General features: G+C 40.3%; 1 protein-coding gene across 4 annotated transcripts; it reads left to right on the top strand.

Annotated features, from left to right (window-relative positions):
- Positions 1-149: 149 nt before the first annotated feature.
- Positions 150-16,729, top strand: col28a2a (collagen, type XXVIII, alpha 2a). 4 transcript variants are annotated; one of them, XM_077537299.1, is made up of 39 exons: positions 150-577; positions 659-768; positions 1,292-1,384; positions 1,780-1,921; positions 1,999-2,139; positions 2,920-3,494; positions 3,910-3,930; positions 4,040-4,099; positions 6,452-6,505; positions 6,915-6,959; positions 7,049-7,075; positions 7,161-7,205; positions 7,292-7,336; positions 7,832-7,885; positions 9,115-9,183; positions 9,292-9,360; positions 9,467-9,535; positions 9,843-9,911; positions 10,407-10,475; positions 10,570-10,638; positions 10,722-10,790; positions 10,879-10,950; positions 11,030-11,098; positions 11,185-11,256; positions 11,324-11,392; positions 12,027-12,095; positions 12,189-12,257; positions 12,340-12,408; positions 12,486-12,554; positions 12,736-12,804; positions 12,873-12,941; positions 13,021-13,101; positions 13,197-13,232; positions 13,311-13,347; positions 13,440-13,997; positions 14,858-15,141; positions 15,728-15,947; positions 16,030-16,221; positions 16,307-16,729. In XM_077537299.1, exons 5-39 carry the CDS (start codon positions 2,010-2,012, stop codon positions 16,315-16,317), a joined length of 3,654 nt encoding a protein of 1,217 aa, XP_077393425.1. In that variant the 5' UTR covers positions 150-577; positions 659-768; positions 1,292-1,384; positions 1,780-1,921; positions 1,999-2,009; the 3' UTR covers positions 16,318-16,729. The 4 variants fall into 4 exon arrangements, with proteins under 4 accessions (XP_077393425.1, XP_077393422.1, XP_077393424.1 ...); XM_077537296.1 differs by having other exon boundaries at positions 150-572; positions 16,030-16,729; XM_077537298.1 differs by having other exon boundaries at positions 168-269; positions 16,030-16,729.
- Positions 16,730-17,258: the final 529 nt, after the last annotated feature.

Genomic DNA, 17,258 nt, shown 5'->3' with positions numbered 1-17,258 from the left:
TTTTGCCGCACGAGGGCGGTACTAGAATGACTGGGGAAACTATTTAATGACGTACATCCGGTGGGAAAAAAAAGTGTCGCGTAAAAAATGAAAAAACATTTTCATTTGGCAGTGCAGATTTACTTTAACTTTAAATTTATGTCACGAGCACATTTTTTTATTAGTTTCTCTTTGAAGCTTAACCATGTTTATGAACATTTATTTTGTGTTTTTGTTTGATTAAAATAAAACACTTTTTCATCACAAGTGCAAGACATAATCAAGTATTGGTAATTTGCATCGGCGAGTTCTCAAAAGTTCTTGTTCTCGGTCTGAAAAAAAAGTAGTAGATGTGCATCCCATGTTTAATAAGCGCATTAAACAAAGTGAGTGATGGATGCTGGAGTGATGCATGCAGGCAGACATCCATTCACATCTCCAGGTGTACAGAATGTTGTAAAATAGTGTAATCATTAAAATCGTCAGGACCACAAAACAAGAGTGTGGTGTTGAGAATGGCTATTATTATTTTTTTCTCAACCAAGAAATACTGTCACAGCAAAGATAAATGGCTGGATGTCGTTTATCAAAGAGTAAGGTAGATTTTGTCAACCTATCATTCAGCAAAACATTCTTTTGTGTCACACAGTCTCCTCCTCTAATTACTTCTTGCCTGCAGCTTCGCAATACAAATCCTCCTCACCTGGATAACAGTGGGCAGCAAGCTCCTTGAATGCATCGCCCGCAGTGTACACCGGACCAACCACAGTGGGCGGAGGACACCGAAAGGTCAGTGATGGTCATCTGTCGAGGTTGGAAGGTGAAAAGAAGGCCTGTAGCTGTTAAACAATACAATCTTTGTTTTTGATTCATGGATTTTTGAAGGAAGCAAAGTCAAGTTTAGATTCCGAACACCACGAATAGTTTCACCAACTTGTGTTGGTTTGTTTTTTTACCTGGTGCACCCAGTGGCTTTTTAAGATTAATTTAACACCTTCACCTTTTTAACCTATTCTCCAGGCAGAACTGTTCGGGTCTCAGTGCATAGGTAACTAGGTCATTGCCAGGTTGGCCTCTTAACCTTTGAAATCTCCCAACTGAGGAATGTATCATTTTACCACTGGGCATTTTAGCAAAGAGCTATTTATGTTTTAAATCGTTTGTTTAACAATTATTATTATTTTTTTAGACAACATATGTGTATGGTAGTGTGTAGCTTATGTCTGAATATCAAAAAACTCATGTCGTCATTCATTAGTGTAGAACTAACTACACTGCATTATACTAAGAGGTGTTTCAAATATTTTGTCAGGTGCTGACCAATTCAGGTCTACGGCTAAAGCCAGCCAGGATCGGCAAGCGCTCTTAAAAAAAACTTGTAGATGGATGGATGAATCGATAAACGGTAACCAAAATGTCATAAACAACTCCCACGATAATGCACGCACATCTGACAGTTTCAATCAATATGTGAATCTGGCTGTTCTGAACTCATTGAACTGTACAGTGAGAGTATATTCAATGCTCAAGTCCTTATGGAGCACTGAGTCATTTACAATCACATTACAACCTTTTTATTTCATTTATGTCCAATAAACTAAAGTGAGAAAAAAGTTGATAATTTCACATTTCAAATGTGGAATTTCAAGTGTCTTAAATTCCAACTTCAAAACACGTCATGGCTGGGAACATATTCCTGCCTTCTTGTGCCTTGAGGCAAGAGAGGGGAGTCTGCATGAGCAAGAATCCATTCAATTGGTTGGGTGGTTCTTCTTTATAAAAGAAGTGCGCGCACTTCAGGTTCTCTGACACTGCTTCCAAGAAGGACGACATCGCCGTTGCTGCTGATGGATGGTAAATGATATAACCGGTGCTTTTCATACAACGTGGTCCATTTGCTGGTCCCGTAGATCCAAATACTGAAATACTGCAACATCTCAAAGTAGGTTGAACAGAGAAGACGGGTTTCCATTTGTATGCGTTTTGTTTGGCATTGACAAGCTATTCTTTTATTTGTAGTAGAGACTAGGATGTTCCTCTTTTTGGAATCAATGCTGTTGGCCACAGCACTGACTTGTGTCTGGGCTCAAGATCTGCATGGTAATGGAAGAGCCAAATCTTACACAAAAACAATGGCTGCAAATATTTATGATGGGCAAGGTAAGCAAAATCTATCTATCTATCTATCTATCTATCTATCTATCTATCTATCTATCTATCTATCTATCTATCTATCTATCTATCATGTATGTTATTTTAATGAATGAATGTGGGAAATCTCTTAAATATATAAGACCAAACCTATTGTTTATTTTACATAAGAAAAATCTCATGTCACAATGAGAATGAATGTACTTGCTCAGTGCAACCAGGGCCTGTTTAGTTGAACGCAAATTTAGCATTCTGTCCAATGAATGGCAACATGTGAAATGAAGGCGAATTTGACCTTCTGCCATCTAGTGGAAGTGCATTTAAATTGTCTGCCTGTTGTTATACATCACTGTCATAGATTGTATAGATTATAGAAAGATATAGTGTTTGTAGTAAAGAAAATAATTTTGGTGAGAGTAAAATAATAGTACTTTTATTTTTATCTATCTATAATTTCATGTCCAGTATATTTGTTGATCATTTTTGACATTTCAGCCTATAAGAACTCCATTTTGATGCAGATTAATTAAGTATTTATTATTGTTTATGCTTTAATGTTTTTAAATTGTTGGGCAATATCTGCATTTGCACATTCCTGTTTTGTAGTTTTGACTATTTTTTATTACTACTCCGATTAAAAACTCATATCTAATTTGAATAAAATTTTTCCTACTCTGTTCATGGCACACTAATAGTGGTAGTGATTTTACTGGTTTAAGTAACCTAATTTGATAACTTAACCTTGAATAAAAAGTGTTTAAAAAAGACTCCTCTTGTTTGTTCACGCAGCCATCTTGGATGAGGACTGTAGCTTGGAGCTCTCCTTTCTGCTGGACAGTTCCGAGAGCGCCAAAGACAACCACGAGCAGGAGAAGCAGTTTGCAATGAACTTGGTGGATCGACTCCAAGGCCTGAAACTGCAGACGGGCCGCGGCTTGAGTCTGAGGGTGGCGCTGCTCCAGTACAGCAGCACAGTCATCACTGAGCAAAGATTTACCGACTGGAGGGGCACGGAGAACTTCAAGAACCGCATCGCTCCCATCGTTTACATCGGCCACGGCACCTACACGACGTACGCCATCACCAACATGACCAAGATCTACCAAGAGGAGTCCAGCCCGGGCAGCGTTAAAGTAGCTGTGCTCCTCACCGATGGCTCCTCCCACCCGAGGAACCCGGATATTTTCTCTGCTGTCGCTGAGGCCAAGAACCAGGGAGTCCAGTTCTTCACTCTGGGCATTACCAGGACCGCCAACGAACCCTCCAACGTGGCTCAGCTCCGCCTCCTCGCCAGCTCTCCTTCGTCCCACTTCCTCCACAATTTGCAGGACAAAGACATAGTTGAAAAAATAGCTACTAAGATAGTAAGTATATGTCTTTGAAGGCACTTTTTTTTTTACTTTCAATTACAGCAGGCTTGTGTAGATATTTATTTATTTATTTATTTATTTATGCACAGTTTTAAAAATAGTTTGCTATCTTCATGCTCTTATTTATAAAATTTATAAAAAAAAATATTAAAATTAATATATATAAAATTTATTTTTTTAAAGTTGTGTATGTCAGTTTCTATGTCTAGTTTTATGTATTACTACTTCATTTGTTTTAAACAATAATCTACTGTATGCTGCTTAGCCAACACTGCTCTAAGACCGGAATTTCCTGAATAGGAATCATTCATTTATCATTAATTGTGGGTCAATACAAACTTATCTTAATATAAGTAATCAATACATGAATATAAATGCAATTCAAAATTATGTTTTCTTTTATTTGCAGACTGACCTTGCTGATGAAGGCGTAAGTATCGCTTCCCTTTGCTAATAGAAATTGGGCAGAATCGTAAAATATTTATTCAAAAGCTGACATTATGTATATATTCTCTCTTTTTTTCTTCTTCTTCTTTCAGTGCCCACTGACTCAGAAGTGTGCATGTGAGAAAGGCGAGAGGGGCCTCAGTGGGCCTGCGGTGAGTAGCAACTTTTTTTTTCAAGTGTCAGAAGTCGACATGCCCTCAAGACAGTTTTTTTTTCCCCCCCCCTACGTTTTTTGTATGAATGGCAATTACACTTGTTTCTACAATCACTGTAGGAATTTTACAAAAGCAATATATGCCAACCAAAAGCAATACACAGTCTAATGCGTTACAATGCAGGAAGTGGTTCACAAATCCTGCCTTTACAAAAATATACATTTTCAGTTTTGATTGATACTGTCGGAAGGAGTGGAAACTATTTTTTGATTGCCAATATTTACTAATGAGAACAATAAAACATTAGAAACACCTCAAAGTACTGTAGTCTAATATAGGTATATACAACTGTAAACTACAACATCCATCCATCCATTTTCTTGACCGCTTATTCCTCACAAGGGTCGCGGGGGCTGCTGGCGCCTATCTCAGCTGGCTCTGGGCAGTAGGCGGGGGACACCCTGGACTGGTTGCCAACCAATCGCAGGGCACACGGAGACGAACAACCATCCACACGCACAAGCACACCTAGGGACAATTCGGAGCGCCCAATTAACCTGCCATGCATGTCTTTGGAATGTGGGAGGAGACCGGAGTACCCGGAGAAGACCCACGCGGGCACGGGGAGAACATGCAAACTCCACCCAGGAAGGTCCGAGCCTGGACTCGAATCGGAGACCTCAGAACTGGGAAGCGGACGTGCTAACCACTCGACTACCGTGCCGCCCGTAAACTACAACAATAAGACAAAAAATGTACTGTAATACCTTTTACAGTATCAAAACTAGGCATTATCATTTTAACATTAAATAGGCATTGGCAAGTATTGAAATACGGCTGAAAATTGGGATTTAACACCCCTCACTATTGCGATTGTGATTTAATATGCAATCATTTTTGACACAGCCTACTCTTTTTATGTTTTGTTTTTTTTAAAGGCGTGGTCTTCCATTATCACTCAAGAAAATGCACTATATAAATATAGGATGTATACCCATGAACTCCTTTTCAATCTACACCTCTGGGCTTCTGTTAATGTGTGGTGGTGATTTTCTTTTCCCCTAAAAAGCCTGTATTTTGCCATTTTGTGTTGTTTTGACGTTTCTGTGGACAGACAGTTGTTTACGCCTCCAGACAATCGGAGAGCCGGGGGGGGGGGGGCAACTTGACAGCATGCACGGATTATTATTTATTTATTTTTTTTATCACTCACTCACTCACTCACTCACAAGAAGCTTGTCTGCAGACAGTGAGTGACACGCCCCCCCGCCGCCTCCCGCTCTGCGATTGGCTGGAGCGGTAAACAACTGTCTGTCCACAAAAACGTCCTGCTGTTGACAAAACAAACAAAATGGTAAAATGCTTGCTGGGGGGTAGGAAAAAAATCACCACCACACATTAACAGAAGCCCAGAGGTGTCGATTGGGAAGAAGTTCATGGGTATGCATCCTGTATTTATTTAGTGCATTTTCCCGAGTGAAAACAGAAGACCCCGCCTTTAATAAACACGAGTAATAAATTAATTAAGCTGTATTACAGTACAGCAAACAATATCACATTTATTCTGCTTTGTTTTGGTCTAATAAATGAACCATAAATTAATATTAAAGACAGTTGATTTAGCTACTTCAATTAGAGTTAACTTTGGGCACAAAGTCAGCTGGATAGGCGAACTATAATGAGGGCAGGTGGAACAGAAAATTGATCAATTTATTCATTTATTTATTTATGTATTTATTTAGTTCCATGCTCATACCTGGTGTCCTTGCCTTGGCATCAGCATGTGCAGACCTATGCATTAATAGTTGCCTTTGTGCGTGATCGCACTAGATTTTCTCAACCGTGCACTTGCACACCCGCACAGAGACGGAGACATGTAGAGACACTTATGCAAACTTCCATTCAAGCAAGCTGGCAAATAATCACGTTACGCTGACAGACAGTTGCACCACCATTAACCAGGTGCTTTCTTCACGGAGAGATTCTTGAAATTCCGCTCAGACAAGGCTGCTCTCATAATTGCTCTTATTGGTTTAATGGTCACGAAGCGGCAATGTCTGGAGGATAGCAACTGACATCCATCCAGGTGCGTTTCAACGCAATGACCCTCGGCCTCGGAGGGCGAGACCACTCATGCCCTATTTATGCTCCAGATGAGAAGTGACTCACGGTGTTTAATTGCACGCACTCAAACAACAGTACATTATCTGTCTCGGTGTTTCAGCCTGCCAAAAAATGCACTTTTTTTTCTTTCTATGGCTGCAAGTGAATGTATTGTATTGCAAGGAAAGAGTGAAACACCAGAATGAGCCGCCACATCTCAAATCATGATTCTGTTTCCTTCTTCAGGGGAAGAAAGGTCGTCCAGGAGAAGAGGGAGCCCCCGGGCTGAAAGGACAAAAGGTGTGCGCCTAATTCACACGCATGGTTGCACCTTCTTGGCTGACAAGCTCTTAAAAAAGTTATTTATACCTTTATCTCAGACTCCGTGTTGCACACCTGAGATCATATTTTTCAGTTTGAAGTTATCTTGAGGTTGGTTTTCGAAGACTCTGAAATTATTATTAAGACCAGAGGAAACATATTTCAGGTTGAGAGATATTACGTACACATTTTTTTATTTATTTTTTTAATCAAACACAACTGTCTTAACATGGAAAATTGATATGTAGGCAAGTAAACCGTCATTTGGCCTGACTTTTGTGTTTTCACCATCTAATCATGCTGTTTGATGAATTTACCCTGCAATGGCAATAATTATGTAAACACTTATCTATTGATCAAATGACTCAGTATCATGATGACATTTCAGGGAGAAGCCGGAATAAGTGGTATACCTGGCCGGGACGGTGCTGAGGTAACCGACCCGAACATTCAATTCAAATCTGCACATTTTGACTGCATCTTACTCTTTAATGAATTAATCAAATACTGTATAATGTTCAGGGAAAACCAGGTTACAAAGGAGAGCAGGTAAGTCATCGTGATAACAGACGAGCGGTATTAATTTGATAAAATTCTGTTCAAGTCTGAAATGAGCATCAACTTCCATCCACAGGGTGAACGGGGAGAGTGCGGCACTCCGGGACTCAAAGGAGACCGCGTACGACAACATGAATAGCTAATTATAATATATATATTTCTAAATTAGCATAATTTACATGTCTATTGTCATGTGACCTGCTACAGGGTCCTGAAGGGTTGATTGGTGGAAGAGGACTTAGAGGACTGCAAGTCAGTAAATATTGATATTTGTGATATTATTACGACAACAGGGAATAAGAGCTCATGACGTATACAATAATTGTCTTGTGAAAGTAATTTTAGACAACTTTTTCTGGGTAAACATTAGAATTAGGCCTATGTTCCAGGTAGTAATCCAATTTTTTATGAATTGTTGATTTTTGTTAATAGGTCTTTTTTTATGTGTACGTAATTTTGCTTCCTGGATGAGTTAATTCCATTTTTTTTAATCACCAATTTCTGGCTTATTTTTCCATAACTGGACTACATAATGGATCTAACTTGTCTCACATTAGGCAGTAGTACTATTGGGTTTCTCCTATCCAATCAGCAATGGAGAAGAAGAAGAAGCAATAAGTATGTAAAGCTATTATAACAAATGTTGACTTGTACCTGCTCCTCAAAACATGTGGATCTTCCTTCTCATTCAAACATACAAGGTCAGATGCACACATTTTTGTTTTTAATTGTATATTGTGTGTCCAGGGGCTACCAGGACCACATGGGGACATTGGACCAGAGGGCCCACAGGGAAAGCAGGTTAGCAACTTTTTTTTTTCTTTTTTTTTTGTGATAGCTTGTAACAAGGGGTAGAAATTTTACAACCGTTGTGTGTTAACATGCAGATAAAAACCCCTGGTGAGCATTTGGTGATGTTCCCCTTCATTATTATAATAGCTCATGAATGAACCATCAGAAAGAAATTGTTCATGTTTTTCACCCTGGCTTGAATCCAGTTCTCAAATCAGGAAGTGCCAACGGCAGCGTTTGTTTTAAGTATAACATGCAGTAACAAAGTACATAAAATGTTCTCACATGAGGACACATGTACAGCATTTCCACAGACATAAATCATGCTGCTATGACGCATTTTGAATTGTGCTGGGAAGAATATTTATTTTATTGTATTTTCCTAACTAATGTTGTTTAATTCAAATCTTGTTACTATTTCATGGCCCTAAGTCAGTACACTACAATTCTTTACCGTCGGTCATAATTTGACAGACCTTGAGATACGAGCAACCCGACTTATCAATTTTTTTTTAGGTAAGAGCGCTGTATGGTGGCGGTGAACTCAACTCATTTCACAGTTTGCCAGATAGTGAACAATATTAAAAAAAAAAAGAAGAGGCTTCAAACTCAACTCCCAGTTGAAGTGTCGTGTAAAAATAAGCAAAGAAAATTACAAGTTGTGAACTGTTGCTTATAGTCTTCCATCTTCAGGCTAACACATAATGGGAAAAGGTCAATGAATAGCATCTACGTCATGGTGTTATAATGGCCAAATATTCTTTATCCTCAGAAAAAACTGACACTACTGCAACTTCCTAATTCACTTACAGTAGTTGTTAAACTCTTCTTTCTTTGTTTCTGCATGACTGAATTATACTGCCCCTCGATGGCCAAGTCACTCACAGCAGGAAAAAAAACACAATTAACTTTACAGTGTGTTGGATAGGAAGTGTTATTCATTGGCTGAGTAACCAAACTGAACAATTACAATGATGTAAGATGTAATTCAACTACAAAAGAGCTTCCATAGTCTCTAAAATATGCCACAGGGTTGTTGTTTTTTTTAGACCAAAATTGCACAGTAGATGTCAAGAGCATTTTATCTTTTTATGCACTGACAGACCTTTTGATGTTGTGTGTCAAGGTTATATACTGTATATGCTGAGACATTGTAACTTGAGGGAAACTGACAGATTGAGCTCAAAACCTGTCCTGACTTGTGAGGAGACGACTGATAACCTAAATTTCGACGACAGGGGGAACGCGGACCACCCGGGCCTCCAGGTATTCAAGGAGAAACTGGCATTGGGATTCCTGGACCAAAAGTAGGTCATGAAGTCTTTTCTTTAGCTTCGTCTATTCGATCTAGAATTGTTCATTTGCGGTTACATTTCCGAGTGTGTTAATACAACCTTTTTACTTACGTTTTCTAGGGTGACATCGGATTTCAGGGGCGCCCAGGTCCTCCTGGTCCGGCAGGCGTTGGTGCACATGGTCCACCAGTGAGTTTGCTTTTATGAATTGTCTTTCATGTAGAGTATATTTGTGTGACAGCCAATTCTCAGACCAACACTCTGTGTCTCATATGAGCAATGATTTTTTTTACAGGGACCTCAAGGGCCTCAAGGTGTTCAAGGGGAAAAAGGACCCACGGGGGAGGGCCTTCCTGGACCAAAGGTACAGAATTCTTTAACATGCAGTACACATCTGTTTCGTTACTGCCAGCTGCGTATTCTTTACATCTACATTTCAATGGTATTGGGAAAAAAAGTCCACTCGGGGGGACTCATCCTGACAGGAGATGGAATGAATGGAAAAATAAATACTAACTTCCATTCCATTCAGGTAGGATCATCTGAATGAAAGTGCGAAACAGGATCCAACACGCTCCTGTCTCGGTGGAGAACAATACAAACTTGGCAAGGACCCAGTAAATATCAAGTGGCTCTGATGTAACTAACGCCGCATGATTTTTGCTCCGTAGGGGGATCGAGGGCTTCCAGGGCCGAGGGGATCGAGAGGACAACAGGGTGCGGGAATTAAAGGAGAACGGGTAATTTAATATCACTATTATATCATATATCAAAAATATTCTGCATAAAATTTTGACAGAAGAATATACCGGTACATGCTTAATGTAAACTACATATGGTATATCAAGAACTAGCGACAGACATTTCTTTAGTACCAAAATGTCCATAATAGCCATTATTATAATCAACTTTAATACATTAACATATCAACAAATCCAGATTTTCTAACTTTTGGCCCATAAACTTATTTTTGGCTTTTTCCAAGTTGATAAAAGTACCTCTATCTCAAGAAACCAAAAAGATGACGAAATTGAAAGGAAAAACAAATATTTTGGTAGACATCTTGCATTTTGAGGCCACCATCTTGGAATTTTACATGGCCATGAGCAGTATTTTTTTTTTTCTTTTTTTAAAGAGTGAGATTTTAGTACTGCATTTGTTCCAAACTTCACGCTTGTATCTCCGTATGAACTTTGTTTTTGTTTTTGTTTACTGATCTGACGCTTTCTTTCCAGGGTGAACTGGGGCCCCCGGGTCCTCCAGGGCTCACTGGGCTGACAGGAGTGGGTCTACAGGGAGAGAAGGTCAGCAAACACAATTGACATCTTCATCAGTTCACACCCTAACGCATGCATTTAGCAGTTGGGATTACTGAAATTAACCATGCTTACTATCCAGGGAGTTGAGGGTCCAAGGGGTCCACCAGGAGTAAGAGGGCTTCCAGGAGAGGGTTTGCCTGGACCTAAGGTTTGTGGACATTTAAACAATAAATGCATACCCTGCAGTCTTTATACCATTTTTGAGGCCCAACGTTCTTTTTCTTTCTCTAGGGGGATCAAGGTTTACCTGGAGAGCAGGGTTCGCCGGGAGAAAGAGGTATTGGTGAAGCTGGTCCGAAGGTAAGACAACACAACTCCTTTTTTTATTGATTTATTTTTGTCAATGGAACGACTATGATATCATTTAGCTGCATGTATCATCACATAGGGAGAGCCTGGATCTGCTGGTTTAGGTGGCTTACCGGGTCTTCCAGGAGAAGATGGGGCCCCAGGGCAGAAGGTACAAAACATTACCCCAACCCAGGGTTTAACCTATCTACCAAAAAAAGGCTCTGTAGCTCATCTTTTTACCCTCTCAGGGGGAGCCTGGGTTACCCGGTTCAAGAGGTTCTGAAGGACCACCAGGAATTGGCACTCAAGGAGAGAAGGTTCGCATTTTGGTTTTGGAGTTGCTACTTAGCATCTTAAATTGCAGCACAGATCAGTCATGGTATGTGTGGTATTCCTTTAAAAGGGGGACCAGGGTCTGAGGGGCATCCGTGGGTTGCATGGACCTCCAGGGATCTCAGGACCCTCTGGTCCTAAGGTAGAAACCAAGGAATCATGATGAAGTTTCTGTCATAATAATGCAAACTACGGCATCCATTTGTTAGGGTGAACGTGGGGTACCGGGACATCAGGGCATTCCGGGGCAGCCAGGACGGTCCGTAACTGGTCCAAAGGTGAGTGACAGATCGTTTGTTTAGTAATCAAACTGTACACATCTTGGTTAACAAAATGTGCTTGTTTGATCTTTAACTCATTCACTCCCAGCCATTTTCACAGAAGCAATCCCGTTCGCTCCCGGCTGTTTTACTGGGTTTTGACTGATTTTGCAAGGCCCACAGAATATTGTGTTCAATTGCTATAAAAGCATGGAACCTATCACAAGAAAGATTAAAGTCTCTTCTTTCATCAGGAAAGAAAAAGTATGTTTCTATCAGTTTCTGTTTTGCAGCAATTAGCATTAGAAGAGAGCTAAGTTTAATCAGTTTTCACAAATCTATTTAAAATTGTAAGTAATTTAGCTTTTTTTCTACATGGCCCTGGTTGATCTCCTTTGCTCTGCTACCACCTGCTGGCCGTTTGTGTAATAACTACCATTTCTGCAACCGTTCTTTACAGTTGAGAGGCTGCATCAAAGCCTTCTGTATGCTTTAGCATAAAAACAAAAAACAACAAAACGTATAAATACGTCTTTGGGACACTTAGAACATAAAAAAAACGTATTTATACATTATTGGGAGTAAATGAGTTAAATGCACTGAAATACCTTACTTACAAATAATACTATGGCTTCAACTTTTTTGTCTTCAGGGGGATCTAGGTCCTTCTGGTCCCCCTGGGCCGATTGGGGAAACAGGCCTTGGACTTCCAGGTCCAAAGGTAAATGCAACTGGTATAACTTGAACTTCAAAATGAATGGAACACATCACAATGTGTTACTGTTATCATCTCCACTGGGTTTTGTTCCATCAGGGGGATCGAGGTAATACTGGGCCACATGGTCCACCTGGTCCAAAAGGTGAAGGCAGCCCAGGACCTTTGGTTTGTAAAACCATCGACTAAGACCTACTCGCTCTTAGCCGACCTTTTATATTGCTAACTAGTAGACATATTTCTTTTCCAGGGCCTCCCAGGAATGCCAGGTTTACCAGGAGAGCCTGGACCAGAAGGGATCGGAATACCTGGACCAAAGGTTTCACTTTATATATTGATCATTTGGAATTGTTTTGAAAGGATTACTTTAAATCAGTTTGGTCATGTCTATTCTAGGGTGACATTGGCTTTAGAGGGTTGCCAGGCTTGCCCGGCCCACCTGGAGAAGGAATACAAGGACCTCCAGTGAGATTACCACTATTTAATACATATTTTCTTCAAATTGTGTGATTGCTGTGAAATTTTGGACCGAAAATCTGATTTTAAAAAAGGAGAGCATTCACATTCCATAACCAATTCTGAACAACAATTTTCCGGATAAACATTGGAATCTGACTTCTTGTGTTTTGTGAAAATGTCTTCCAAGGGTAATGTTGGGAGGGCAGGACCACCTGGCCCAAATGGACCACCAGGAGAGGGTATTCAAGGACCAAAGGTAAACATTACCAATGATCATTTGTAGGACTGAGCCTTACTAACGTGAACGTCTATCTACTAATTCAGGGGGATCCTGGATCTCAAGGTATGACTGGACCAAGAGGGCCGAGAGGAGATGGATTTCCTGGCGCTAAAGTAAAAGTTTTCATTGATTTTGACCGTTACTCATCATCTACTCTACCGAACTTGCTGATTTCTGATTGATCCTTTACAGGGTGACCGCGGGTCTCAGGGTGAGAGGGGAATGAAAGGCGCAAAAGGAGATTTAGGAGATCCAGGATTGCCGGGTGAAGCCGTGAGTAAAACTCTAAAATCCAATTGATAGATGAATAATTACTAATAATATTGATAACTGCGATATGTTTACATTTACGTTTAATCAAATAACAGGGAAGACCAGGAAGAAAAGGAGACGCGGGCCTTACAGTAAGTTCATTTTGAACCATTTCTGACTGTTCTGACAAACATTAGATGTTTAGTTCTAATGCTGTTTTTGTTTTTTAGAGAGAGGATATTATTAAGCTCATTAAAGAAATATGTGGTAAGTGTACGTCAAATTAATGTCTGTATTAGGAATATCAGGTAACATGCAAAGGGATAATCAAAATGCTAACTGTGTTTTGCTGTTGTCAGGATGCGGCGTCAAGTGCAAAGAACGACCAATGGAACTCGTCTTTGTGATCGACAGCTCCGAGAGCGTCGGACCTGACAACTTTGAAATCATCAAAGATTTTGTCACCAGGCTGGTGGACCGGACCACAGTGGGACGCAATGCCACGAGAATCGGCCTTGTCCTCTACAGCCTGGACGTCCATTTGGAGTTCAACTTGGTCCGCTACATGAACAAACAGGATGTGAAGCAGGCGATCCGAAAGATGCCTTATATGGGGGAGGGTACCTACACTGGAACTGCCATCAGAAAAGCCACCCAGGAGGCTTTCTACAGCGCCCGGCCAGGTGTCAGGAAGGTGGCCATCGTCATCACCGATGGGCAGACGGACAAGCGGGAGTCTGTTAAACTCGATATCGCCGTGAGAGAGGCCCACGCCGCAAATATCGAGATGTACGCTCTGGGGATCGTCAATTCTTCGGATCCGTCGCAGGCGGAGTTTCTGAAAGAACTCAATCTCATTGCCTCTGATCCTGATAGTGAACACATGTACCTTATTGATGACTTCAACACTCTACCAGGTGATCATGGAATGTTGTGGTAATTGTTCGGAAAAGAATATACTGTAACTCACTGAATTTGGGATACCAATATAAACAGCCCCACCGCAAATTGTGAAAATCCGCCATAAGATCCACGTGAAGCTCCTAAACGCATTTTAACATGGTTCATTGGCACCGAGATGCCACAAAATGGTGGCAAAGCACTACTTATTTCCTGATGAAGATCCTCAACTAACTTCAATATAGTTCATTGGCATAAAAATTGATCGATTTCTATGTTCAGATACAGTATACATTAATGTGACATTCAGTGATCCCTAGTGCCAATCTGTGATGGTGGTGAACTAGTATTTCATTCATTAAAAAAACAAAAAAAACAAAACAATGACCGTTTATGTCAATAGTATGCAAAAAAAATATATTGTACCGCATAAACATATTTTTAACTCGTGATTCGGGCCCGTCACTTGCCACATTCTGCTTTGCTTTCGCAAGCTTTTACTAGCTTTTTTTTTTTTTACTAGCTCCTCACGCTAGCCACTTTTGCTAGCCACTCCAGCCTATGGATCTGACTAACTCCCACTAGCCGCTCTTGTTAGCTGCTCCGGCTAATTCCTGCTCGCTCGGTCTTTTGCCGTCATTCGCCAGGCTTGAGAACGGCTCCCAAGTTGCTCGCCGAGATGCTCGTTTGCTCACTCAAAATAATATATTGGTGGTAGGCTTGCGAAATCTGGTCTCTCTGAGCCACCGTAGTGTGCATGCTCCTGCGTGCTTCTAATGCTATTCTTTGACCACTAGAGGACGCTCAGGACTACACATTGGGTCTTTAAAGCATAGGTGTATGAATTTTTTTTCAACTTTTTACTTTCTGCTTCCAGCACTGGAGTCTAAAGTCATCAGCCAGTTCTGCGAGGATGAAAACGGCGCCCTCATCTACAATCGCATCACAAACGGGCACTGGAATGGCAACAACGGTGTTGGTATCAATGGAAATAACGGATATGGACAGCATACTAATGGATTCAACGGTTATGGAAAAACCAAGAATGAAGTAAATGGGAATGGTTACAAAGAGGAGATGACAAATGTGAGACGTGGCAACAGCCGAGTCCGTGGAGACACTTTCGCGCTTCCAATCAGTGCTGATCCACTTCCTATTCAGGTCATTTCTCAGATTTATTTGGCTTTACACAATTTAGTGATAGACCGATATGGTTTTTTCAAGGCCGATACCGATACAGATTATTTGTAGTCAAGTTGGCCGATAACCGATATTTCAAGCCGATATTCATTTGCAGTAAAATGGGGAGGGGGGGGAATTCTTTCAAACTATATATAATTTCTCACTGAGTAACAAATTCATGTGAATGTAGCTCATTTGGGGTTTTTGTTAGGGTTCGTAAAAACGTTTCAAAAAGATTTTTGCGGTGAAAAATTGTGTGAATATGTTCCAAATGTGTTTACGACAAATAAAAACTGACTGCGAACATCTTACAAATCCTGATGAAAACCCCAAATTCGCTACGTTCGCAAGTATCCCCTGCTCAGTGAGCTTTATCGGCCTTCAGATTCAAAACATGGCCGATGCCGATATTTGTCAAAAAGCCAAATATCGGCGCCGATAATCGGCCCCGGCCGATTATCGGTCTATCCCTATAATACACATACGGATGGATGTCAGAAATAAACAAAATACTGATATTTTTTGTTTGTTTGTTTGTTTGTTTGTTTGTTTTTGTCTCACTCAGGTGGAAGAAGATGAGGACGGTGAAGATTTAGACTTGAGGGCCCATGTGAGGGCCAGCAGCAGCGTGGTTGTCGTGAACAAAACAGCATCTTTGTCACATGTGAAGGAACACGCTGTCTCCAATGAAGCAGTCTTATCATCTTCGTCATCGTCATCTTCCTCTGTAGCATCTTCAAACTCTAATAAGTTGCAGCCTGTGGTGAGTCCGGTCCTGCCTGAAGGTGAGTACAGCGTGCAATTAATCCCACCTGACTTATTATGCATTGTTTGATCACAAGGAGTATTTTTTTGCCCCTCCTTCAGAGGTTCCAATTCGCGATCCCCGCTGCAATCTCATCTTGGATCAAGGCACCTGCAGAGCGTACAACATCCGTTGGTATTATGATAAGCAGGCAAATTCTTGCGCACAGTTCTGGTACGGAGGCTGTGCTGGAAACGACAATCGATTTGAAACCGAAGATGAATGCAGGAAGACTTGTGTTATATTGAGGACAGGTATACAAGATGTTTAACATCAAATATGTGCATTTGTAGAATTTATGATCCTCCATTAAATGTCATATTCTGATTATTCCAGCAGGACTAAAGTAAAAGAAGAAAAGCAGACATTTTACAATACGATCAATCTTTTCTACATCAAAGTAATATGGAGATATTGCTTATTCAACCAAATAAATTGCAACAAAAATACTAATATAATTCACACAGTGTGGCATTATAAAAAAAAAAAAAATGTCCAACAGCCTCCGAGCCATGTGTTTTACTTTGAAATGTATGCTATTGGTGTCAGACAAATTATTTCAATGTCTGGTGTTACGCAGCTGCAATACAAGGACACTTATTTTTAAGATACGTGTGCAGAAGTCTACTGAAGTTGTCATCAGGTGAGAGGTGATCCTGCTCTCTTTTATAATGTGTTCATAATCCCTCCATGAAATGTGTTACTTTGGGCTGTGTTTGGCTGTCTTTAGTTGTGTTTTTATTAATAAAATAATAAAACTGTTGTTTGTTTGCTTTTGTCCATAGTTCCTGTGTCGGCCCTTTACACGTTGCATAATAAGTAGCCACGTTGTTTTTGCCTTAGTGAAGTCCATTTAGCTTAATGCTAACAAACAATGCAAAACGCCATAGGCAGGCTAACAAATACCATACTATGCATTATATAACCCTTCAAGCAATAGATATTTGAACACAACTGCCTACATGTGTGGAGCAACATATGTAGGCAGATATATTTACACACAAAAAAACAAAAAAAAAACACAGACACATTGTATGTCTGTATGTCAAGGCCCCTAAAGGACAATGCATTGCAAGTCAAACAGTATAATTAAGTGGCAAATAAAGCAAATAACAGCAGTGAAGTCACAGCTGAGCATTGGAATTTATCACTTTGCATTACTTTTCCAGCAAAACTGAATTTTGATATTTGGGGAAGAGAAAATATACTGTTTTGTGCACCTAAATGGTCACAAATAATGTTACAAAGCAAAGGCTCAATAGCAGGAAAATAATGCCTTCCTGACGTCACC

Source organism: Festucalex cinctus, chromosome 11 (assembly GCF_051991245.1).
Source record: "Festucalex cinctus isolate MCC-2025b chromosome 11, RoL_Fcin_1.0, whole genome shotgun sequence".
Classification (NCBI taxonomy): Eukaryota; Metazoa; Chordata; class Actinopteri; order Syngnathiformes; family Syngnathidae; genus Festucalex; species Festucalex cinctus.
The sequence above is the reverse complement of the archived record's forward strand: the minus strand, read 5'-3'. Positions and strand labels throughout refer to the sequence as shown.